The sequence below is a fragment of the Haliotis rubra genome, unplaced genomic scaffold (assembly GCF_003918875.1).
Source record: "Haliotis rubra isolate DU_JTF1 unplaced genomic scaffold, ASM391887v1 Scf74, whole genome shotgun sequence".
Taxonomy (NCBI): domain Eukaryota; kingdom Metazoa; phylum Mollusca; class Gastropoda; order Lepetellida; family Haliotidae; genus Haliotis; species Haliotis rubra.
The window spans coordinates 289,129-314,479 of record NW_025767457.1 but is presented as its reverse complement, the minus strand read 5'-3'; the positions used below and the strand labels follow the sequence as shown (position 1 = coordinate 314,479).

The following is a 25,351-nucleotide window of genomic DNA, read 5'->3' as shown; positions in this document are numbered from 1 at the left end:
GCTTTAAACAGAAAGTAACACTTCCCAGTTGCAACAGAAAATATTCGTCGGTGGCTTAGAGTTGCATTTTATGATAGCCGTGTTCTGTTCAGTTTGAAAAGTGAGTCAAATAGTTACGGCGATCACTTTGTTTACATAGCATTGGGGGCACTTGCGAGGTTTTCCGAGAATTTACCTATCGATTAAGCAAGCGTTCGCAAGAACCGTCTTGTTTCAACTTCAAGTCAAGACATATGATCATTTAGCTTCGTCATCATTCTTGCGTTTACATACTATGCAGTTGCTTTCCTGGCCATTACAGCAGATTGCGTTGTAAGTTTGAAAGTCAGTTTACGAGTGGTCAGTGGATATATGACGATCAGTGAATGTATCACAATCAGACGTAAATTACGATCAGTGATACTGTCATTCATCAGAACCAATAAACAGAGATACCATCTATTTAGGTTGCTAACAATCACCCGTTACTGATGGACGTATATAAAACGCTCATATGATCAAGGTGAACTGTGCATACCAAGAGTGTTTTGTATATTATCAGGTGAAATGCTTGCTTTCATTTATAAATGGTTCAGAAGTAGAATATGAGGGACAAACCATGCCTTGTAATATTCCAGGAAGTATGGGGGCATTTGTCTGAGACATCATGTGCATTTTTGTTTATACCACTTCAAGACATGCGATTATACAGAAAGTGAAGCCCATTTCTGGTGTCCCCTGCCGTGACGTTGCTGGAATATTGCTAAAAGCGGCGTAAAACCAAACTCAGTCAGTCAGTTATACAGAATGCATTAGCCAGACAATTTGTATGAATCACAACACATTATATTTAGGATATTCTGTAAGTGAGTAAGGTTTTACACCGCTTATAGCAATATTCCAGCATACCATGCCAGAGGACACAAGAAATAGGCAACACATTTTGTACCTATGTGGGAAATCAAACCTGGGTGTTCAGGTTCAACACTTCAACCACTAGGCTGCACCCCCACCCCCCCACAGGACATTCACTATGTTGAGTGTGTGCAACATACTATTCCAAACATAGACCAAATCTATATCCAAACTCCTCATAGTCCCTAAAAAGAAGTGATAGATGAGTATGATTGTGAGTGATTTTTCAAATTGAATACCTCAACTTGGCCAATACTTTTCCTCCTATCATGTGGAAGATGCACACTCACTGGTGAAAATCACAAAAGGACCAATGACCCATTTCAAGGGTTATGCAGGGATTTTACAGGATGCGCATTCCTGCGTCCTATACGCATACAAATTCACAATGGACGCAACGAAATTTATTAGCACATCCACAGGGATGCAGAAAAAGTCCAAATACTGTTGTATTTGTATTTGTAATTCCAATCAAGTAACAATAAGTTATCACTGAGTTTGCTACTAGCTGAGTTATGGTATCATTTGCAATTTCATTACTATAACAATTAATGTGATGGTCATGATGCACAATACAATAACAGTATTAGTAAAAATATTTAAGTGTCTCACGGACCCCCATTTTGTTGTCCAGGACCCCTGAAAATTATAAGCATGAGTCCCAGGGACCCTCAAACACAGGACTCGAGGTAAATCTCTGGTTATGAAAGTCTGGGGATGGCATGCTAAATAGCATGCTTCAATGCATAATGTATCTATCAGTGAATTGTCTGCTCCTGAATCACTTTTTTACAGGTCATCATCATAAAGATGAAATGATGCTGAGTATGACATTTAATAAAAGCAAACACTAAAAAGTACCACACAGGCCCTTTATGAACTTGTCGCAACACAAATATATTTAGTGCTTTGCTTCTCAGAAAGGGTTTCAAGGATGCAGCTTGAACTGAATCATATGCCTGCCAGCATATTGTTTACATTTAAAGACTACCCCTATACAGCCTAAAATTCTGCAATATCCCATGATACCTCTTTAGATCAGACTGAGCCCAGGAGCTTGTGCCAACTTGCATCCTTGTGTTTATAATACTTTTTTATCTATACCCCAACAGAAGAATATATTTTGCTATTGTTTGATATATAGGGCCGTGGAGTAGCCTAGTCATTAAGGTGTTCGCTCGTCATGCCAAAGACCCGGGTTCGATTCCCCACATGGGTTCAATGTGTGAAGCCCATTTCTGGCATCCCCTGCCATGATATTGCTGGAATATTGCTAAAAGCGGCATAAAACTTAACTCACTCACTATTGTTTGATATATGAATATGCCATGGTAAATTTGAATAGATATGCTGATGCCAAGCTCTGTGATCAATGACTGGCTATCTAGTTTGTGTTTGTACAAGTTATCGTGATTTAGGTTTTGGTCAACTTTGAGGTCAACTGTTTTGGTGAATATGGTTTGATGTCACCAAGTTACAGGAGTGTTTTGCCTCTTCAATCTACAGGATGCTATTTGCTGACAATGAGTGAATCATCCACTAGGAAACTTCGACAATCGACTTTGCAGTTTAAACCAACACCAATTTCACCAAAGAAAAGGAAGATGGGTAAATATATCAATGTATATATGTCTGGTGATAAGAGTGATCTTGGCAAAATTTGATCAGCAGTATTGGAGGGCATCATTTGGTATATTTACATCAAGTGTAGCATTTTGAGCATATTCTGGCTCTCAGCATCATTCGTTTGAAAATTATAATGATACCAGCTAGAATGAACAGACTTTCATTCTACTTCGGTTTTGGACTAGTTACTTAAGTTGTGGATGCACCAAAAGTCTAAGTCCATTTTGGTCCATTTTGTATTTAAATCATTCATGCCATAGATTTATTAAGAGATACATTGAAACACACTGTCAGGTTTAAGGACAGGCCATTAGGTATTTTTAAGGGGCATAGGCAATATTAACGCTGGTGACAATATGTAATTTTTATATACAGTGAAACCTGTCTAAACCGGCACCCCACGGGAATGAAATAAAATGCCGGTTTAGACAGGGTGCCGGATAAGACAGTGACGATCATTTTCCAACATGACTGCCATTTACACTCGTCAATCTCTTTATCTCTGAAATGCCTTAGATATTTTGTAATTGTGCAACAGAGTAAAACAATGTTGAGACGGTAATCCCATCCCGGGTTTGAGCGTTTGATTCACCTTGCAACCACTTCTTCCTGATTATCTAGCGTGCCAAAAAAATTAATTAGTGTATTGGACTATGAGGGGTGGTGGTGTAGCCTAGTGGTTAAAGCGTTGGCTCGTCACGCCGAAGACCCGGGTTCGAATCCCCACATGGGTACAATGTGTGAAGCCCATTTCTGGTGTCCCCCGCCGTGATGTCGCTGGAATATTGCTAAAAGCGGCGTAAAACCAAACTCAGTCAGTCAGTATTGGACTATGGGTCCTTGATTGGACTGCTCATACCCATGCTGGTTTAGACAGTGTTAATTACAGTTAAAATTGCTTGTTGGGACCAGAAAGTCATGCCAGAATACGGAATAGACAGGTGCTGGATTAGACAATGTTTTAATGATCATAATATCATTGTAAAATGGCTGGACCAAAATTTTATGCCGGTTTTGACAATGTGCTGGATTAGACAGGTGCTGGTGTTGACAGGTTACACTGTATGTTGAAAAGTGACATCATATTCACATGCTTCTCCCAGATGGGGCAAACCAAGAAAAGGAAGAGAAGAGACAGAAGGCTGCTGATGCTGCAGATCGTAGAGCAGCAAAAAAATGCTGCAGCTTCTCCACAGGAAAGGTATGATTAATTTTACCCAATTATGAAATTATTGGTATAATAACTACACAAAGTATGGCCACTTAATGCACTGCTACTGTCATGAAATTCGAGTAAGAATTGGTTTTCTGCAAACCATGCTTGTTGACTACTGGATTGAGGTGGTGAGACTGGCTGACTTGGTTGGTGCTATTGTATCCCATATGAGTTTATTAGTGCTTATGATGTCCAACACTGGATTGTCAGGTTCAGACTTGATTTGGGGTGGTGGGGTTGCCCAGTGGTTAAAGAATTGGCTCGTCACGCCAAAGACACGGGTTCAATTCATACATGGGTACAATGTGTAACTTGTAAGGCCTCTGGTGTCCCCTGCCATGATATTGCTGGAATATTGCTTAAAGCGGCAAAAAACCATACTCGCTTGCTTGTCAGACTTGATGATATTCAAACAGATAGCTGGATTATTGATGAGTTTAGCAACAAAGAAAGTGCATTTGCAAGTTTCAGGGTTTTCATTGTTAGATTACACAGGGTTAATCAACATAAATGTTAACATGAACTCATTGACAATCAAGACAATCCCTAAGGATATAAATAGCTAGAGCAAGTTGAGAATGAACGTACTATTTTGTTTCCCTGAGATCCAAGAATTGTTTCCAGAGGAATTGGTATTCCAAGTATACATGTACATTCACTTAATCTCTATTATGAAGTCTCTATTATTCGCACATTATTAACACGAAAAAAGGAAGAACACCACTTAAGGAGTGTCAAAGCTTCTGCTGCCGTTTTATGTTTTCCAAAGAAAAATGTCATGTAACTGCAAATGCTGTTATCCCTCTATGATCACAGTATAGTGAAAATTTCATATTTAGCTCATGTTTGAACTGCAAACATGCTATGTGCCCTAAGATTCACAAATGGTTTTGTCTGTATGTATGAACTTTCTGTTGATTCTGTAGTGATGTAAAGATCCCTCAAACATCAAAGTACTTTGACAATAAGGAAGCAGAAGAATCAAAACAAAAGAAAGGTAAGCAAACTCTTCAAAGTCATTTGTGCACATTTTTCATCATTATGTATATGTTTTTACTTTTATGCAGAACTTAAGTGAGAAAATTGCAAATGAATCGTCACCATGTAATGTTTTAAATGTGTACACTGATTATGATTTGACTGTTTGCAGCAAATACCTTGTTCATAGACACAAATGTGATGCGTTGTTGCCAAGGTTTCAACATGTACAAGGAAAATATTCCAGAAAGTTTAGCAATATTAATTGAAGTTCACTGATTGGTCTTTGGCCTCGAGCTAGAGAGACCAGGTGGCCAAGTTGTTAAAGTTGTTAAATCGTATGACTGGGTTTGCAACTATGAATTTTTAAACTTATCCTATCTCACGATTTGCACTTCTCTCTCTTGCTTCGAAGCTGAGTGGAACGAATGAGAACTTTGCCTGTAGGCCTCTCTTGTCCCTACGCCCGTGTTCCCCAGGCTCCTCTCTTTATAGGACAGGTCCCTAGTCCCTGGCAAAGCGTGCAGCACGTTCCCCTGTCTACAAACGTGACTACCTCAGAGTAATCATTCTTCTTCTTGTCGCACCACTGTATGGACATATTGTGAGAGTTGTCAGTTTTCCTTAAAAGTTAACATGACAAATATATCATGGGAAGTTAACCCAAAGTAGCGTAATTTTGCGCACACTGTAACAATATTTACTTCCTCGGATCCCCACTCGTCATGTGTGGGTTGTATTGACCTGTGTTCCTGAAGCAAGCGTTGTCGGGAATGTTCTCCCTTATCAAGGACGTTTTTAGAGCATATAGACATGCTTGCTCCCGTTGGCTGGCAGACAGAGCTCGTTACACTTCAACAGTTGATCACCCGACAAAAAAACCCGCTTTCAACGACCAGTATTACCTGCTCGTCATTTGGAGATTCCTATGTCGGAAGGTGATGATTTTACTGGCGCATCATCAGATGACTACTCGTCGTTCCGCCTTATCGAACCGCTCTGTGTTGCCAGCCGACTCACACAGCCGATCTACATCATCAAATCGCAGAACCGATTCACCACACTGAATCAGTTCGCCACACCGAATGGATTCACCAGGCTGAACCATTTCGCCAAGGCGTATTGGATCTAGACGTCGACTCGCCAAGGCGTTTGGATCACGACCTCGACTCAATTCGCCATTTATAAGACTGTTTCTTATCGCTGAAACAGTTCACATCATCGGTTTGCCTCGCCATAACGGCTTTCTTCACCGAAACGATTCACCTCAGCCGGAACATTTCACCTCACCGGTTCATCTGATCGTTCTAGATCTCTCCGTCAGCTGAGATCATTTAAACGTTTCGGATTACCAAACTGGTCCAGATCACAGTCACGATCCAGATCACAACGCCGATCCAGATCACATCAACGTTCTGGCTCACTATTCTGAATCAGATCACTAAGCTGAACCGATTTACTAGCCAGACTTGTCCCATTTCACCAGGCCGAGCTGCTTCATATCGCCGAACCAGTTCACCTGGCCGTTCAAGATCACTTAATCGTCAGCATTCATCAAACTGTCGGCTTTCGTCAATAATCTGTTCCTCGGACCTTGCGTACCAATTGAGTTGATTCACCCGAATTCGGCGATTCACCACTCGTCTTATTTCCAAAACGACGCATCTTACCAGCCTATTGGTTCGCCAGAGCCTATGCAAATTGTGTCTGGGATGCCTCCCAAGCCACATAACCCACATCGAACTTCGTCTTTGTTTTCATGGTTCGGGCTATGCCAGTCGCCTTTAAGATGCAGGAATTGTTTTGGTTGATTTGACACACATAATCGCTTGGTTCACCGACCACCTACAGCTACCTAGAGGAAAATACCAGATGTTCTATTTATTACATTCAACATGAAGGATCGGGACTTGTCAACACTGGTTTTTAACATCCTCAACGAGGATCGTGAACTTGCATCTAGATACGGCCAAATTTGTCAAACTCTGCTAGTTTTCAACACGATCCTAGTTTTCAGGACATCTGTAAGGCGCTGAATTCCTCACCACGAAGTGGCAAGCTCTAAGCACGACAAACTGATTTGTTGATCCGGTTTACCTTACGGCTTGTGAGGCGTTTAAAGTTTTTAGTCACCTGACTTATCACACCTGGTTCCCTTTTTCTGCTGGTTGAACCGAGGTAGTAGCTATGTGCTTCACCATGCTGAATCGATTCACATTTAATGTCAGTAGCGCAGTCATCTAGACATATTACGCTCGGCACTTGACGGTCTGACGATTCCAGTTCTCAAGATTCCTCCGTGACCCCGATTTAATCTACCATCCAATCTTCACCCTTGATGAATGATTCGGTTCAAAGAAATTATCTTCGGCGTAGATATCAGCACTAGGACCACCAGATAGGGCATTATTAGATGAGCTTGCTAGCCAGGAATACTTTACGATGCTTCACTGAGTCTTGTTACTACAGACTACTCGTAACAGCGTGTTTGTGTATCACTGGGTGCAATCATTGCAGATGGTTCGTCATCTTCAGCACCCTGCGTTTTACATCATCAGCAAGTTTCTGGACAGATAACAGATGGGTCATTTTTTGTGTGCATGGTACCAGCAGCGATGTCTTGTCAAGTAGTCAGCATAGCGCAGCCTGGAATTTATGGGTTGTGACTAGCCCGGTTAACCGAAGACTGTGGTGTCCGGATTTTGTCGCATCGTGGGTAATGTTTGCAAATGGCAGACTACTGTTTGTTTACTGGAATATTGATGATGAGAGTGACTATGAAGTGCCCTGGCAGACTTGTCTTGGTCCCACGAGTCCGATATCAAGTCGACGCATCTCTCAAGCTGGGGCGCTCACTTTCTCCATCAAGTGGCCTAGCAGTGGTCATCAGGAGAAAGGGCCTTTCATATCAACGAATTGGAATTCAGCACTGTCATTTTCGCCGTTCGGCATTGAGCAGTTGATCTACGGTTCACTCATATACTGATTCAATCAGACATTTCGATGGTAGTTTGATACATAACACATCAGGGGTCAACGGCAGTTCTACTTCAGTTGATATTTCGAATTTATCATCTGATCGATTCACTCAACACAGTGACCAAAGCCTGACACATTCCCTCGATGAGCAATGTCATTGCCGATGCCCTGTCACGTCCCAAACACCCGTCACTCACGGAGTGGAAACAACTGCTTCTGATATTCCAATCGAAGATCTACCTGTTATCAACCAGATGTAGACCTGTTCGCCACTCGGTACAACCATCAGCTTCAGCGCAGATGATCACCAGTTGCGATTGTTGCTGCTTTGTGTACAATCTGAATAAATTCTGAATTTTATTTCTAAATTTGTGTCTTCGATTCTTCTGGGACTTCGATTTCTCCTCTCAATTTAATTTGAGACTCTGGAGAGTCGCCACCTCACTTACTGTCGTCTGCTCTGTGGAGTAATTACATCAGTGAAGTGAGTCATTCCCGAAGTGTTACACTTCGTAGCGTTCATGCTCCTAAGTACCTATACACATCTATGTGATCTTACTGTGGTAAGGAGTGGAAGTCATAAGATGATGTTGTGGTACTGAAATTGTGAGTTTTCCAATTCAATTACCCTTTCACCCTCCTCGGGATGGTGTCTGTGGGGGTTGTTTCGAAGCAGGGGCTGGCCCAATACTAGTCATTAGACTTTTATTACAGGGGGTACCTTGGAAATCGTGGTAATACGACTGATTACACTCGCTAAGCTGCGTCCTTTCAGTTTCGTGAAGGTAGTGACTGAACACCACATTGCTCGGGAGTCCCGGTCCCTGGGAGCAATTGTGCTTAGTAAGTCAATGGGTTCGAACTAACCATCGCACGTAGTGACCTTGTTAGTTATGGGCCTACCTTGTCGTTGCTCCCTACGGATGTAGAAGTGTTCGACAATCTTGCTCGCTGACCTCTACTCCACGGAGCAATCACGTCAGTGTAGTGAGTCCTTCCCGATTTCCTAGTTGCATTTGCCTAGTTGCATTTTCTTGTGTATGCGAGGGTTACTGCTGAACACCACATTGCTCAGGAGCACCCACTCCATTGGAGCGATGGCGCTTAGTAAGCCAAGGGGTTCAGGAGAACCCATCACTAGTAGAGGTACGATGCTAGTCAGATCCGGCCTCCCTTGTTCATTGCTATCTACGGTTGTCATTAGCCTATACAGTACCGTATTGTATTATTTGCAGGGATTAAGATTACCGAGCGTATTTGTCTCGTACACAAAGCCGGAAATAGCAATCAGCTGTGCACACGTTTCCCGGCGAACAAGTTCAAACATGCACAATAATATAACGGGACGAATTCTGACGCAGTCATCAGTAAAATATAATACAGAATACCATTATTTAACCCAAAGAAATATATCCTAGCATTGTGTAATTTTAGTTACAGTTTTTGCTCTATAAATTAATTAAGATTACCGTGTGTATTTGAGCCGGAAATAGCAATCAGCTGTGCACACGTTTTCCGGCGAACAAGTTCAAACATGCACAATAATATAACGGGATGAATTCTGACGCAGTCGTCAGTAAAATATAATACAGAATACTATTATTTACCCAAAGAAATATATCCTAGCATTGTGTAATTTTATTTACAGTTTTTATGTAACATATATATAATCAACACTAAGGTTATCATGGACCCTCATGAGCGTGGTAAGCACATGGAATGGGTAAAATCACTGAGGAAGCCATTTAAATTCACACATTTTTACCGATGTTACTGTAAACTAGCAGTCAATGGAAAGCGAGTGAGGTAATCAGTTCGTGATTGTTGAATGGGGTAAAATAAGCAAGCCAGTTTGTTGCTACAATAAATATGATATTTAGAGAAGCAAAATATATTATGCATTTTCTGTCAACTACACTTCGTTTCGATCCGTGAGTAGACACAATATATATGACAGTGAATTCTTTGAATAATGTGGACCAAAGTTATAATTATTGGTAACTGCCAGTTGTCTGTGGTCTGTGTTTGCCGCGATTAGGACCCCATCGCGGGGATCGACTTATGCACGAAACATGCCATTTTGACACTGATTTTAAGGATCAAGTTTGGGGGTCGTCTTATCCATGGGGTCGTCTTATAGACGGTCATATACGGTATATACTGTCAGTGCCTTTTGACTTAGGGTAATCTGCGACCCGCCATCCAACCGTGGGATAAGTGCAAATCGTGAGATAGGATAAGTTTAAAAATTTGGACATTTTAATATAAATTGTATATTTATATACTTATCCTATCTCACGCGATGGATGCCCACCCAGCCTCCCCTCTACTCAGATTACGACGGTTACGTATAACTGTCATTGGCTCCAAGAAGAGAATGATCACTCTGAGGTAGTCACATGGGTAGACAGGGGAACGTGCTGCACGCTTAGCCAGGGACTAAGGACCTGTCCTATAAAGAGAGGAGCCTGGGGAACACAGGCGTAGGGACAAGAGAGGCCTACAGGTAAAGTTCTCATTCGTTCCACTCAGCGTCGAAGCAAGAGAGAGAAGTGCAAATCGTGAGATAGGATAAGTATATAAATATACAATTTATAATAAAATTTCCAATTCACCCCATTATTCTTGGTTTGTCAGCTCCATACCTGTGGTCATGGGTTTCACAAAGGGGTTAAAGTCTATGACAGTGTTAAATCTGGCTTAGATCCCACATGAGGCTCAAATACTTTGACATAACTTAACTACTGCTCAATAGGGCACAAAACTCATTCACTGACCACATTTACAGTAGGCAGGGATGAAAATGACTGTATGCTGTTTGTTTTAGAAACCGAACCCACTGAAGAGAAAGCTAGTGAAGTAAATCCTGAAGCAGATGGGAGTTCGGTGGATCCCCCAAAGGAGAAGTCTGATGCGGATGCACCGACCCAGCAGTATGAGATGTCCCCTGGAGAACCAGGAGAGTATGTCACCGATTGTTGCTCACAGTATCAATCACTTGATTGTCTGATCCACCATCAGTTGTTTATAAGCTTCCTTCATATAGCTGAAATACTGCTGTTAAAGCAGAGAAAAAGCTTATAACCTTTCTTGTTAAGATTGTGAGTTGAATGAAAATTGGGCATTTGTTTCTCCTGGAAGTGATGTTATAAACTGGACATTTTTATAACTTTGTTTAAAATTTGTGTTTCATTGAGCATATACCTTGACTTGTTATCTACAGGTAAATTGTTATCTTTAACATTAAGGACCAAAGATGAACATCGAGAGATACTGCTTTCACCTGCGGAGGTTAAGTCAATTGATTCACAATACATGTTGCTGGTAAAGAAGTTTGGGACCATTCAGGGAATCCTGCAAGTAGGCATAGACTCAGTTAGTTGCAGGTTGCTGTGATACGGCTAGAAAATGGCTATCTGTAGCAAAAAGCAACATTTACTTCAGTTGTTCTTGACTGGTTGGATGACCAAGGAGGTGTCACTGAGGGGATGTTTCATCTTGGCAACATACATTGGTGCTTGAATGGCAGTTTTTACTTGCGTTTGCAGCTCCCAGAAAACAGAAGCTTCTGAAGACTCCCTGGATGGAGTGATGGAAATTGATATCCCAAACAAGAAACCCAGCATGTTGCAGCGAGAGAGTAGTTGGAGGGTGAGTACCTACTTCTTACTGTAGCTGGAGGATGAGTTCCTACTTGTCACTGTAGCTGGAGGGTGAGTTACTACATGTCACTGTAGCTGGAGGGTGAGTTACTACATTTCACTGTAGCTTGAGGGTGAGTTACTACATGTCACTGTAGCTGGAGGGTGAGTTACTACATTTCACTGTAGCTGGAGGGTGAGTTACTACATGTCACTGTAGCTGGAGGGTGAGTTACTACATGTCACTGTAGCTGGAGGGTGAGTTACTACATTTCACTGTAGCTGGAGGGTGAGTTACTACATGTCACTAGCTTGAGGGTGAGTTACTACATGTCACTGTAGCTGAGTTACTACATTTCACTGAGCTGGGGTGAGTTACTACATGTCACTGTAGATGGAGGGTGAGTTACTACATTTCACTGTAGCTGGAGGGTGAGTTACTACATTTCACTGTAGCTGGAGGATGAGTTCCTACTTGTCACTGTAGCTGGAAGGTGAGTTACTAGATGTCACTGTAGTTGGAGGGTGAGTTACTACATTTCGCTGTAGCTGGAGGGTTAGTTACTACATGTCACTGTAGCTGGAGGGTGAGTTACTACATTTCACTGTAGTTTGAAGGTGAGTTACTACATTTCACTGTAGCTGGAGGGTGAGTTACTACATTTCACTGTAGATGGAGGGTGAGTTACTACATTTCACTGTAGCTGGAGGGTGAGTTACTACATTTCACTGTAGCTGGAGGGTGAGTTACTACATTTCACTGTAGCTGGAGGGTGAGTTACTACATGTCACTGTAGCTGGAAGGTGAGTTACTACATGTCACTGTAGCTGGAGGGTGAGTTACTACATTTCACTGTAGCTGGAGGGTGAGTTACTACATTTCACTGTAGCTGGAGGGTGAGTTACTACATTTCACTGTAGCTGGAGGGTGAGTTACTACATTTCACTGTAGCTGGAGGGTGAGTTACTACATTTCACTGTAGCTGGAGGGTGAGTTACTACATGTCACTGTAGCTGGAAGGTGAGTTACTACATTTCACTGTAGCTGGAAGGTGAGTTACTACATTTCACTGTAGCTGGAGGGTGAGTTACTACATGTCACTGTAGCTGGAGGGTGAGTTACTACATTTCACTGTATCTTTAGGTTGAGTTGCTCCATGTCATTTACAGCTGGCCAGTGAGTTAATGGCCGTAACAGAGAGATTATCCTGATCATGTAAGACTGTTTCTCTTTTTTATTCTGCCAGCCCTTGTAAAAATGAAAATATAAAAACAAATTCTGCTTCCTAATGGCTGACACAGGGCACCAAGAGTCTTGCTGTAGCAACATCTGAAGAGAATGTGAGGGACTTTGAGGGATTAACACTCCCTATTCAATTTCCACCTGAGTTTGATTTTTGATCAGTTGATGATGAAAAGATAAGAAAAAATGTTCTATTATTCATGTTTTCCAGATAGCCATGTTACAGTGTATTATATATGATTTTTACACAGGGCATTAAGCTGACAGACCTGAAGACAACCCCAAACTGTTTAGGATTGGTGAAACCTCTGAACAGGAAAGACCATACAGTGCTTATCAAACTGCCAGTAAGTTGCCAGCTGCCATTTTCATATTTCTGATGTGCAGGATCGCTTCGGTGAAATTTGAAATTGACTCATCATACCTCGACCTCATGGAATGTTGCTCATGATATCAATCACAGGGTGGCTTATCCAGACTATATTATAGACGGGAACACCGAGGAGGCAAAGCAGGAACGTGATCTATTCAACCCTTGCTCTAGTATATAATAATGATTAGTCATCTTCTATAGCGCACAGTCTCCAAACACCAAGTGATTGCTGGCCTCGCTTAATCAGAATCCGATTCTTATTACCCCGGATAACCCAAGCTGCCTCTTAGGCACTAGAAGGAACTTTATCCAACCGGGTACCCATTTTCTGCTGGGTGAACAGAGGCAATTTTGAACAAACTCACTTGCCTGAGTTGAGACCACATGTACCACATGTGCTTCGTTGTGGGGCAGGACTGAAGTCCTAGAAACTCTCAGGAGTCAAGCTGCCAAACATGGGTCACCCATCCAAGGACTGTCCGAGCTCGACGTTGCTTAACTTCAACTGATTCGTGACCTGCGCTCTGAGCACAGGACCATAGGTCAAAAGTGGAATATGCAAGATAATTTTTTAAAGTTCAAAGTAAACAGACCCGTGAAGATCCGGGTTAGAATTGGTCTTCAGTAACCCATGCTTGTCATAAGAGGCGACTAACGGAATCGGGTGGTCACTTGGTTGACACATGTCATAGGTCAAAATTGCGTAGATCAACGCTCATGATGTTGGTCACTGGATTGTCTGGTCCAGACGAGATTATTTACAGACCACCATCATATGTTTGGAATATTGTTGAGTGAAGTGTTAAACAACAAACAGACAGACCAATGTGAACAGGTCTGATATGAGCCACACTGTAATATATCCAGGTTTCCATCAGAAATTCTTCCAGCTTTGAGAAGTCAGCACCACTGCAACTAAGTCTTTGAAATAGTCCATAAATGTGAAATGGAAAATTATATACTGATGAAAAGTAATATATTGAACCAAGGGATATTTTCTGCATGGAATTATTCCGTTTTCAGTATCAGTTCTCTGACCAAGATACGCAACCTCCGTCACCCTATCCTGCAAGCTTCATGGACAAATGGGATCAGGATCATGTGCGTATGCCTTGTTCGCCGCAGAATGAATACCCTGTTGAAACCAAGGTGAGATAATTATTCTTTCAACCCATTTGAAACCAAGATGAGATAACTCTGTGTTGCTGACTATTGCAATATTGAATCATTCTCAAAAAGGCAGAAGTGAAATAAGTTATTCCAAAAATGTTCCCAATAATTTTACTAGATATTAATCTTGTGTCCACTCCTTATCACACATAAGATTAATAATTAGTTAAATATTACATATCACTTGTTACCTTTGGTTGGAAAATTTACAGAAAAGTGTGGGTGATAAAAGCTGATGCCAAACTTGATTTAGTATCTTTTAAGGCATATTTTCAGACAGTTTATCAGTATGTTTAGACACCATGTACCCATGGAATTCCTAAATTTCTAAGTGTGGGGTTTGTAAACAAGGCAAATCTTAACAGGTCCCTGAATATCCCTGATCATTGTATGTTTATGAGTATCATTTGTCTACACAGATGCACAATGCCATTTAGAAAGTGGTCAAATGTAACATATGTTATATTTGGGATTACACTTTCTTGGTAAAGTACAGATTCTAGTACTTTTGTTGGGTTGAGTCCACACCCTCAGAGTCAGGCACCTAATCGCCAGGCACCTAATCGCCAGGCACCTAATCGCCAGGCACCTAATCGCCAGCACACAAAGAAATTGTAATCCCAATCATGTTACATTTGACCACTTTCTAAATGGCTTTGTGTAATCTTAGCTTTCGGCCGTGGGAGTCGTGCCAATTTACACTTATCAGAGGGGTACACAAAGTCCGCAGTCTAGACTATCAGTTATCCACTTCCATTTTTGTGGAGGTTGCAGTGGATGAGAGGGTTAGGCGGCTGACTGTGTGCTGGCGATTAGGTGCCTGACTGTGAGGGTGTGGGTTCGGAGCCCGGATGGGACTCAACCCAACAAATGTACTAGAATCTGTACTTTATTAGGAAATTGTAGTCCCAAATATAACATATGTTACATTTGTCTACACGTTAGCAGCAAGTCATTTGACACACATGTACGTGATGAATTACCCAAGTTTACCTTAGTATAGGCGTCGTTTAAGTGGGTTCATGCCTAACATTTTCCAAAATTCAGAAATACAGTAAATGTTTTCCTAACATTAAAAGGGTATAAAATTAATTAAGGTGTAATACATATTGTCTAATATTTTCATTGCAGACAGCGAAAACAACACTTCGTCAACGCTGGGGTCTCATTGAAGAAGCTTTGTCAGGAAAAATCAGTGGCCCTTTTGAATTGGAGGTTTGTCATATATATTTGAAGACCTGAGAAATTCCCTTCCTTTGTCTTTATTTGATAATACCCTGCTTTAGAAACCTATGAATATTGTACAAAAGTTATGAACATTATGGCATGTTATCCATATTAGAAAAAATGTGTGTATGATGTTGTTGGCTTCATGTTTAACTGGTATTTTAAGACCGCTGCCATATAGCTGGAATATTGCTGAGTGCGGCGTAAAACTAAACTCTCTCACTCACTCACTGGTATTTTAATGAACTACTGTTAACTAAAATTGTTAACAATGGCTTGTCATGTGTCAGGCAGTGAAAGAGACTAGTTTTTGAAGTGTTCACATTAATTGTCTGTGCCATGCCGACTCACTAATCTTGTGTCAGACAGTGAAAAATACTAATGGTTAAAGTTTTCGCATTAATTGTCTGTGCCATGCCGATTCACTAACCTTGTGTCCGAGTGAGTGAGAAAGACTAGTGTTTGAAGTGTTTGCTAGATTTGTCTATGTCACTCTCACTCCCTAATCTTGTGTCAGACAGTGAAAAAAACTAATGGTTAATGTGTTCGCATTAATTGTCTGTGCCATGCCGACTCACTAATCTTGTGTCAGACAGTGAAGAAACCTAATGGTTGAAGTGTTCGCATTAATTGTGTTTGTCATGCTCACTAACTTGTGTCAGATTTTATATCTTTTTAGTTTGGGTGGATATATGGATAGTAAAATTACCAATCAATGACTCCCTCCCTTGTCACTATCAGGATGTTTTGTATCTTTTCAGGATGCTATCTTAACATACAACCAGAGGTATTCCAAGAAGTGGGATTTCTCATCTTTGAAGCAGTACTTTCTAGACGTATGTATCCCAGCTTTCTCTCATCATAACCCAGATACATTAAACAGCTAATTAATGAATGTGACTCCATGGGGGAGTTGGTCCAAGCAATATGTGCTTGTTGTCTCTAAGTAAGTCCAATCGTAGTTGGTACTCCATATATTAAGACGGAATGAGAATATACGTTCATTGTTTTTTTGTTTGGACCATTATGAAAGAGAATAGAGTTGGGGCTTGAGTATGTAGTTAGGGGGTGCCTTCACAGCTGAGATGTATCTACTGTATCTACGGAACACAGAACGTTTCCACTATATCTCAGGTAAAGGGACAGAGAACCAATTGGTTTGAGTCAAGATAAGTATAAAATACTCTGAAGAAAACATTTTTGTATTTCAGTATTTGAGGAGAGAAGAGCGTAATGACTTCTTTTCCGACACTCTTCCCAAGATGATAAAGCTAGCATTACAACTGCCTTTGCTGTGCACAACTGTAAGTATCTTTTGGAAAAGTCTGGAGCAATCTATATGATCACAATGATGCTCTGGTACATCTCAACACGATAATGATGATGCTCTGGTACAACTCAACATGATCATGATGATGCTCTGGTACATCTCAACATGGTCATCATGATGCTCTGGTACAACTCAACATGACCATGATGATGCTCGAGTACAACTCAACATGGTCATGATGATGCTCTGGTACATCTCTACACGATCATCCAGATGCTCTGGTACAACTCAACATCATCATGATGCTCTGGTACAACTCAACATCATGATGATGCTCTGGTACAACTCAACATGATCATCATGATGCTCTGGTACAACTCAAACATCACAGTATCATCCAGATGCTCTCAATCTCATGCTCTGATCATCATGATGCTCTGGTACAACTCAACATCATCATCATGATGATGCTCTTGGTACAACTCAACATGATCATCATGATGCTCTGGTACAACTCAACATGATCATCATGATGCTCTGGTACAACTCAACATGATCATCATGATGCTCTGGTACAACTCAACATGATCATGATGATGCTCTGGTACAACTCAACATGATCATGATGCTCTGGTACAACTCAACATGATCATGATGATGCTCTGGTACAACTCAACATGATCATCATGATGCTCTGGTACAACATGATCATCACATGACTTTGTACAACTCAACATGATCATCATGATGCTCTGGTACAACTCTACATGATCATGATGCTCTGGTACAATGCATGGGTAGGTGATGAACATGATGATGCAAACTCAACATGATCAATGATGCTGGTACATGATCTGGTACAACAGTGATCTCAACATGATCAACATTATCATCATGATGCTCTGGTACAACTCAACATGATCATGATGCTCTGGTACAACTCAACATGATCATCATGATCCTCTGGTACAACTCAACATGATCATCATGATGCTCTGGTACAACTCAACATGATCATCATGATGCTCTGGTACAACTCAACATGATCATCATGATGCTCTGGTACAACTCAACATGATCATCATGATGCTCTGGTACAACTCAACATGATCATGATGCTCTGGTACAACTCAACATGATCATACAACTGATGCTCTGGTACAACTCAACATGATCAATCATGATGCTCTGGTACAACTCAACATGATCATCATGATGCTCTGGTACAACTCAACATGATCATGATGCTCTGCTCTAACTCAACATGATCCATGATGCTCTGGTACACTCAACATGATCATCATGATGCTCTGGTACAACTCAACATGATCACTCATGATGATGCTCTGGTACAACTCAACATGATCATGATGCTCTGGTACAACTCAACATGATCATCATGATGCTCTGGTACAACTCAACATGATCATCATGATGCTCTGGTACAACTCAACATGATCATGATGCATGAACATGCAACATCTGGTACAACTCAACATGATCATCATGATGCTCTGGTACAACTCAACATGATCATCATGATGCTCTGGTACAACTCAACATGATCATCATGATGCTCTGGTACAACTCAACATGATCATCATGATGCTCTGGTACAACTCAACATGATCATGATGCTCTGGTACAACTCAACATGATCATCATGATGCTCTGGTACAACTCAACATGATCATCATGATGCTCTGGTACAACTCAACATGATCATCATGATGCTCTGGTACAACTCAACATGATCATCATGATGCTCTGGTACAACTCAACATGATCATCATGATGCTCTGGTACATGCTCAACACAACTCATCATGATGCTCTGGTACAACTCAACATCATCATGATGATGCTCTGGTACAACTCAACATGATCATCATGATGCTCTGGCACAACTCAACATGATCATCATGATGCTCTGGTACAACGTGTTATTTTGTCAAGTCACAGTATAGCCTAAATATTGCCATAAGGACTGAAAATTTGGATTCACCCACTCGCATGTTTGTACATTGAGACTGTTGACCTTCCATTCCCCAGCCTATTCCACTACTGAAGCAGGGCAAGCCACACTCTATAACCTTGAGTCAACAACAAATAGCTTGTCTCCTTGCCAACGCCTTCTTCTGTACGTTTCCTCGCCGGAATACAAGACAGCGCACGCAGAGTACTCAAATTATCCGGAGATCAACTTCAATGTGTAAGTAAAAGCTGTGTTATACTAGTATTTGGTTGACATAGACCCTCAACATATACTTGTCGTAAGAGTGAGTGAGTCAATATTTAGCAATATTCTAGCAATATCATGGCAGGAGACACCAGAAATGGGCTTCACACATTGTGCCCATTTGGGGAATCGAACCCGGGTGAACCCTTCAACCATTAGACTACCCCACCGCCCCACTTGTGAGAGCTGACCAAATCGGTAGTTAGGTGGTCATAGTGTGCGACTTTGTTGGTGATCATACCCTGTTTCGAGGTTTTTAGGGTCTTGACAGGGTGTTACAAGTCAGTGCTCAGTAGGATCTGGGTCCTTCAGTCAGCAGTCATTATTTTTTCAGCTTTGTTTAAAATAGATGCTTGAACACAAGAAAAGCTGTCAAGTTACATATAAATTGTGAAATATTTTGATGCAAATGCAGATCTGTCATTCTGTAGGGAATCATGGGGAAAATGGTTCTGTTTTCGAATCATTGCTGTAAATTGTAATGCATAACAATATAAGTATACATATATACATAAGAGTATAAATAGAATATATTACACGAGCAAGTGTGTCATACGTCTTATATTTAACAAGTGTAAAATTTTGTACTGCCCGAGAAAGGTCAAGAGCAATACATAATTTTGCACAAGTTACGTATAAGTCATGTGACACACTTGCTCCAGTGTAATAATTGCTTTATTATCCGTGTTATTCATGTACATTTGTGCAGTAAAACACGGTAAGCAAGTGTGATGGCCCTCTTCATTGACGTCACGTTCAATTGTTTAATGACGTCACCGACGACAAAATACAGAAACAGTGGTTGCTAGGCAAAAGTGATGTGTGCACATGTGCACATATGATATATAAGACACTGGTTATGTTTCACCATTTGGATGATAAGTAACAACACAGTACTATAATTACTGTTTGCAGATTGTTCCAGGGCCACCCAAGTCGGAGGAAAATGGAGAAATTACGATGTATAACCCACTACTTTAAACGAGTAACAGACAAAAGTAGGTGCAAAAAGTGGTGCCAAGGCTTATATATTGTACAGATTTGTCATCAGATAACTTTGTTTTGATGTACATCAAAATAGTCATGGTAACAAAAATGGATTTTTCAATTTGGACTTCAGTTAAGCATTTAATATTTTCAGCTTACATGGCTTACTGCAAGGGTTTTGGTTTTCTTGCAGTGTCCCTTTCTTACAGCAACTAGAACAATCTTTCCCAACCCTTGTAGTGCCCCTTTGTACAGTTACTAGAAAATCTTTCCCAACCCTTGCAGTGCCTCTTCCCCTTGTTACAGTAACTAGAACTATCTCTAGTAACCCTTCCAGTGCCTCTTGGTACAGTAGACCGCCTTCGTGGTGTAGTGGTTAGAGTGTCCGCCCGGAGAGCGGAAGGTTGCGGGTTCGATCCCCGACCACGTCATACCAAAAGACGTTAAAATATGGTACTTGTTGGTCCCTGCCTGGCGCTCGGCATTAATGGGTACAACAAGGACTGGTCTGCTCGGAGTCAGTATACTGTGTCTGAGTGGGGTATTCATGCTTCACTGCAGCATGGTATCTCAGTGGGCTAGCACTATAAAACCAGCTTCAGTCTGGGCTAGTACAAGCAGGCGCAAATACACATACACACGCATGCACGTCGTCATATGAGCGAAATATTCTCAAGCACGACGTTAAACCCCCTTTTCACCTCACCTCATCTTGGTACAATAACTAGAACAATCTTTCCCTTTGTTACAGTAACTTGAACTGTCTTTCCTCACCCTTGCAGTGCCCCTTGGTACAGTCACATTCCATAGGAAAGTCATTGCTCCTGGAAGATTTCCCAAGTGGGAGGATCTTGGAACACAATTTAGCAATCTGCATGTGTCTTCAGCTGGGACCATAGAGGATGATGGGAAGGGGATGTTACAGGTGAGACACAGAGGTTAATTGGAAGGGTATGTTACAGGTGAGACACAGAGAATGAGTTTCAGGTGAAACAGGATGATGGGAAGGAATGTAACAGGTGAAACCATAGAGGAGGGGATGTTACAGGTGAAACCGTAGAGGAGGAGGGTATTACAGGTGAGACCAAGAGAAGGAGGGTATGTTACATGTGAGACCATAGATGGGATGTTACAGGTGAAACCGTAGAGGAGGGAATGTTACAGGTGAGACATAGAGGAGGGGATGTTACAGGTGAAACCGTGGATAAGGAAGGGATGTTACAGGTGAGACCATAGAGGAGGAAGGGATGTTACAGGTGAGACTATAGAGGAGGGATGTTACAGGTGAGACCGTAGAGGAAGAGGGAATGTTACAGGTGAGATTGTGGAGGAGGAAAGGATGTTACAGGTGAGACCATAGAGGAGGAAGGGATGTTACAGGTGAGACTGTAGAGGAGGAAGGGATGTTACAGGTGAGACCATAGAGGAGGAAGGGATGTTACAGGTGAGACCATAGAGGAGGAAGGGATGTTACAGGTGAGACCATAGAGGAGGAAGGGATGTTACAGGTGAGACCAGGAGGAGGAAGGGATGTTACAGGTGAGAGGAGGAAAGGGATGTTACAGGTGAGACCATAGAGGAGGAAGGGATGTTACAGGTGAGACCATAGAGGAGGAAGGGATGTTACAGGTGAGACCGTAGAGGAGGAAGGGATGTTACAGGTGAGACCATAGAGGAGGAAGGGATGTTACAGGTGAGACTATAGAGGAGGAAGGGATGTTACAGGTGAGACCATAGAGGAGGAAGGGATGTTACAGGTGAGACCATAGAGGAGGAAGGGATGTTAAAGGTGAGACATAGAGGAGGAAGGGATGTTACAAGTGAAACCGTAGAGGAGGGATGTTACAGGTGAGACATAGAGAACGATGGGAAGGGGATGGTACAGGTGAGACCCATGATGCTGGGAAGGAATGTAACAGGTGAACAGATGAGAGGAAGGGACGTTACAGGTGAGAAACAGGATGATGTGGAGGGGATATTACAGGTCAGATCTTAGATGATGAAATAGATATTGTAGTTCAAGCTGTGATTTTAGTGAGATAGCAAAGCATTTGCCAAGGGCAGATGTCTTCAGATGTTTGACCATCCAAAATGATAATTTGCATTCCTCTCTGTGCTGCAGGTGGATTTTGCCAACAAGTACATTGGGGGTGGAGTCCTGGGGATGGGGGCGGTACAGGAGGAGATCCGCTTCCTCATCTGCCCTGAGATGATCATCACACGACTTTTCACAGAAGTGCTGGATAAGAATGAGAGTCTTATCATGCTAGGTAAATTTGTATGCACATGTATGTACATCTGTGCTAAAAAGGAATTATGTACATCTGTGTTTTTACACTTTGCACAAACCAGTTCCATTGTACCGTGAAGATCTGGTTAGAATTGGTCTTCAGCAACCCATGTATGTTATTATAAGAGGCAACTAACGGGATTGGATGGTCAGACACGCTGACTCAGTTGACACATGTCATCATATCCTAATTGCGTAGATCAATGTGCATGGTGTTGATCACTGGATTGTCTGGTCAAGATTCCATTATTTACAAATTGCTGCCATATAGCTGGAATATTGCTGAGTGCAGCATTAAACAGCAAACAAACAAACCCCCATAAACACAAAACATATGTAAGTGAGCTTCTAAGTAACTGAAAAACATTTGAAAGCTGTACTACAACAACTCATTCACGCGCTCACTCATGGATGTTTGCAGGCTGTGAACAGTTCAGTAAGTACGAGGGTTATGCAGACACTTTCGCCTGGGATGGAGACTTCCAGGATAAAACTGACAGGTACGACAACCTTTCTGTTGTATTTCTGTTATTTATCTGTGATTGTGGCACATGAACAGTAAGTAGAGTTGTCACATAAGATATGGTATATTAAGTTCGCTGACTTTGGTAATACATGTTATCATGTCACAACTACATAGTTGGATAACCATGATGTCAATCACTGGATTGTCTGGTAGAGTTGTCACATAAGATATGGTATATTAAGCTGCTGACTTTGGTAGAACATGTTATCATATCACAACTACATAGTTGGATAACCATGATGTCAATCACTGGATTGTCTGGTAGAGTTGTCACATAAGATATGGTATATTTAGTTACCATGATCCTTGTCTTTGATCAACAAGCCCTCTTCAAGCTTGTCTGAATCTGTTCAGAATTCAATATCTACCCCAAGTTCCTCAGAATGTGTGAAAATATTTTCAGAAATGCAATATCCCAAGAACGTTCCTGCCATTCTGGGTAGAATATGTCCCAAAATCAGATCCAAGAACATTCTTGCCATACTGGGTTGAACAGATCCCAAGAACATTCTGCCATACTGGGTAGAATAGATCCCAAGAACTTTCCTCCCATTTTCGGTAGAACATATCTCAAGAACATTCTTGCCCTTCTGGGTAGAATATGTCCCAAAATCATTCCTGAGATTCCAGATCCAAGAACATTCTTGCAATTCTGGGAAGAAAAGGTCCCAAGACCATTCTGTCATACTTGGTTGAACAGATCCCAAGAACATTCTGCCATACTGGGTAGAATAGATCCCAAGAACATTCCTGCCATTTTCGGTAGAACATATCTCAAGAACATTCCTTCCCTTCTGGGTAGAATATGTCCCAAAATCATTCCTGAGATTCCAGATCCAAGAATATTCTTGCAATTCTGGGAAGAAAAGGTCCCAAGAACATTCTGCCATACTTGGTTAAACAGATCCCAAGAACATTCCTGCCATTCAGGGTAGAACATATCTCAAGAACATTCCTGACATTCTTGGTAGAATAGATCCAAGGAACATTCCTGACATTCAGGGTAGAACAGATCCCCCAAACAGAAGCCCCAGTACACATGCTTGTGCTTCAGCTTTAGTTATGAAGATTGGATGCTAACAATACAAATCACTTACTGACAGTCTGGTTGTGACAATGCTCTTGCATCCTTCCACTTTGGCTTGTAAAACCTAAAATGTTTTCCACTTTCACAGGGATGTGAATGGTCGTCTGCATACTGAGGTGGTTGGTATAGATGCATTGGTCATCCGAGACTACAAGAAACAGTTCCAGAAGTGGTGTGTGCAGAGAGAACTCAACAAGGTAAGCACAGCCTGTGACCTTGACTGCCTTTGCCTGGGTTGCCCAAATGACAGTGTTTCGGAGTAGTTATTGTTTGAGGATTTCTCCTTCTGAGGGGTTCCTTTTAGCACCAACCCTACTACACAATCATCCTAGTCTCAACCTGTTTAGTGTGTATTTGCTATAGTCCAACCCTCTTAGCTGGCATTGCCCACAAGCCTGAACTTCAAAGAAAGATCTGGATTAACCAGGTTTCCCTGAATAGAGTGTGCCACCATTGACCTTGATGTTGCTATGCTCTCAAATTATTTAGAGCGGATATTATTACAGTGTTATTGCAGTAATATTATTCAAATTCTTCACCATAAATGAGGACTATCAGAGTCTATGTATTTCTGCTGACCTACTTGGTTATACTGCAGGCGTACGTGGGCTTCCACTGTGGGGAGGAGTCTGCCATGCACCTGCCCGCGGTCTGTACTGGCAATTGGGGATGTGGTGCCTTCGGTGGGGACAAGAGGCTGAAAGGTAAAACTTGGACTTGTACTTGATGCAGCTTTTGTGGGATTTGTCAATGATTTCAGTGCACTTGTCAGCAAAATACAAAAATAATCTTTTCGTTCAAAATTTAGGTATGTTATCAGATTAATATTTTCTGCAACTGAGAGTGTTTTAACCTTGCCATTGGCACTATAATAGAAGACATTTCTATCCATGTTATTTCTAAAGATATCTTTCGAATTCCTTTTGAAATATAACCCATTGTGCCTATCAAAAGAGTTTTTGTGGTTCAGCTCTCATCCAGATGATTGCTGCGTCTGCTGCCAAGCGGGACGTCTGCTACTTCACGTTTGATGACGATGAGCTGACAGACCAGCTCTACAAGATACATGCCTTCATCCAGAAGGAAAATGGGTTAGAAGTTGGTATGTATGTGACGTACATAGTTAGAAAGTTAATATACTGAGAGAAACAAATAAAGGAACACAGGAAAATTCAAGTGTTCCTTTAATATTTTCCAGAATTCATCACCAACTTTGAACAGGGCTGTGGGAGGAAATCTGAGAATAAATAAAGGAACACTGCCATGAAGTGGTGTTCCCTTATTTGTTTCCCTCAGTATATGTTCTACTGTTTGACTGTATTGGCCACATCCCTTGAAGATACTTCTCAATGCAAAAGAGGCACCCACTGTGTACACCCTTTGATTGGCAAGTCAGTATGGTACTTGTAGAGTCCTACTCATATCTATGACTTGAAACAGGAGAAGACAACTTGATTCTTTCATAGTAGTAAAACACGGAATCTGATTCACTGAGTTTGATTCACTAATGCATGTTATCATGTCCCAACTACATAGTTAGATAATAATGATGTCAATCACTGGATTGTCTGGTCCAAATTTAATTGTCTATGTTTATTACAACAAA

General features: G+C 41.5%; 1 protein-coding gene across 1 annotated transcript in view; it reads left to right on the top strand.

The window, feature by feature from the left end:
* The first annotated feature begins 1 nt into the window (after position 1).
* LOC124259866 (poly(ADP-ribose) glycohydrolase-like) overlaps positions 2–25,351 on the top strand; it is a 26,865-nt gene continuing 1,515 nt past the window's right edge. The window contains 20 exon segments of the mRNA XM_046694082.1: positions 2–100; positions 2,401–2,502; positions 3,624–3,721; positions 4,663–4,733; positions 10,521–10,656; positions 11,242–11,344; positions 12,829–12,924; positions 13,974–14,099; positions 15,252–15,335; positions 16,109–16,183; positions 16,559–16,651; positions 18,669–18,786; positions 18,789–18,828; positions 19,771–19,853; positions 20,625–20,767; positions 21,965–22,112; positions 22,554–22,632; positions 23,834–23,942; positions 24,344–24,449; positions 24,716–24,847. Coding sequence (XP_046550038.1) covers positions 3,624–3,721; positions 4,663–4,733; positions 10,521–10,656; positions 11,242–11,344; positions 12,829–12,924; positions 13,974–14,099; positions 15,252–15,335; positions 16,109–16,183; positions 16,559–16,651; positions 18,669–18,786; positions 18,789–18,828; positions 19,771–19,853; positions 20,625–20,767; positions 21,965–22,112; positions 22,554–22,632; positions 23,834–23,942; positions 24,344–24,449; positions 24,716–24,847 — 1,840 coding nt within the window. The 5' untranslated portion in view covers positions 2–100; positions 2,401–2,502.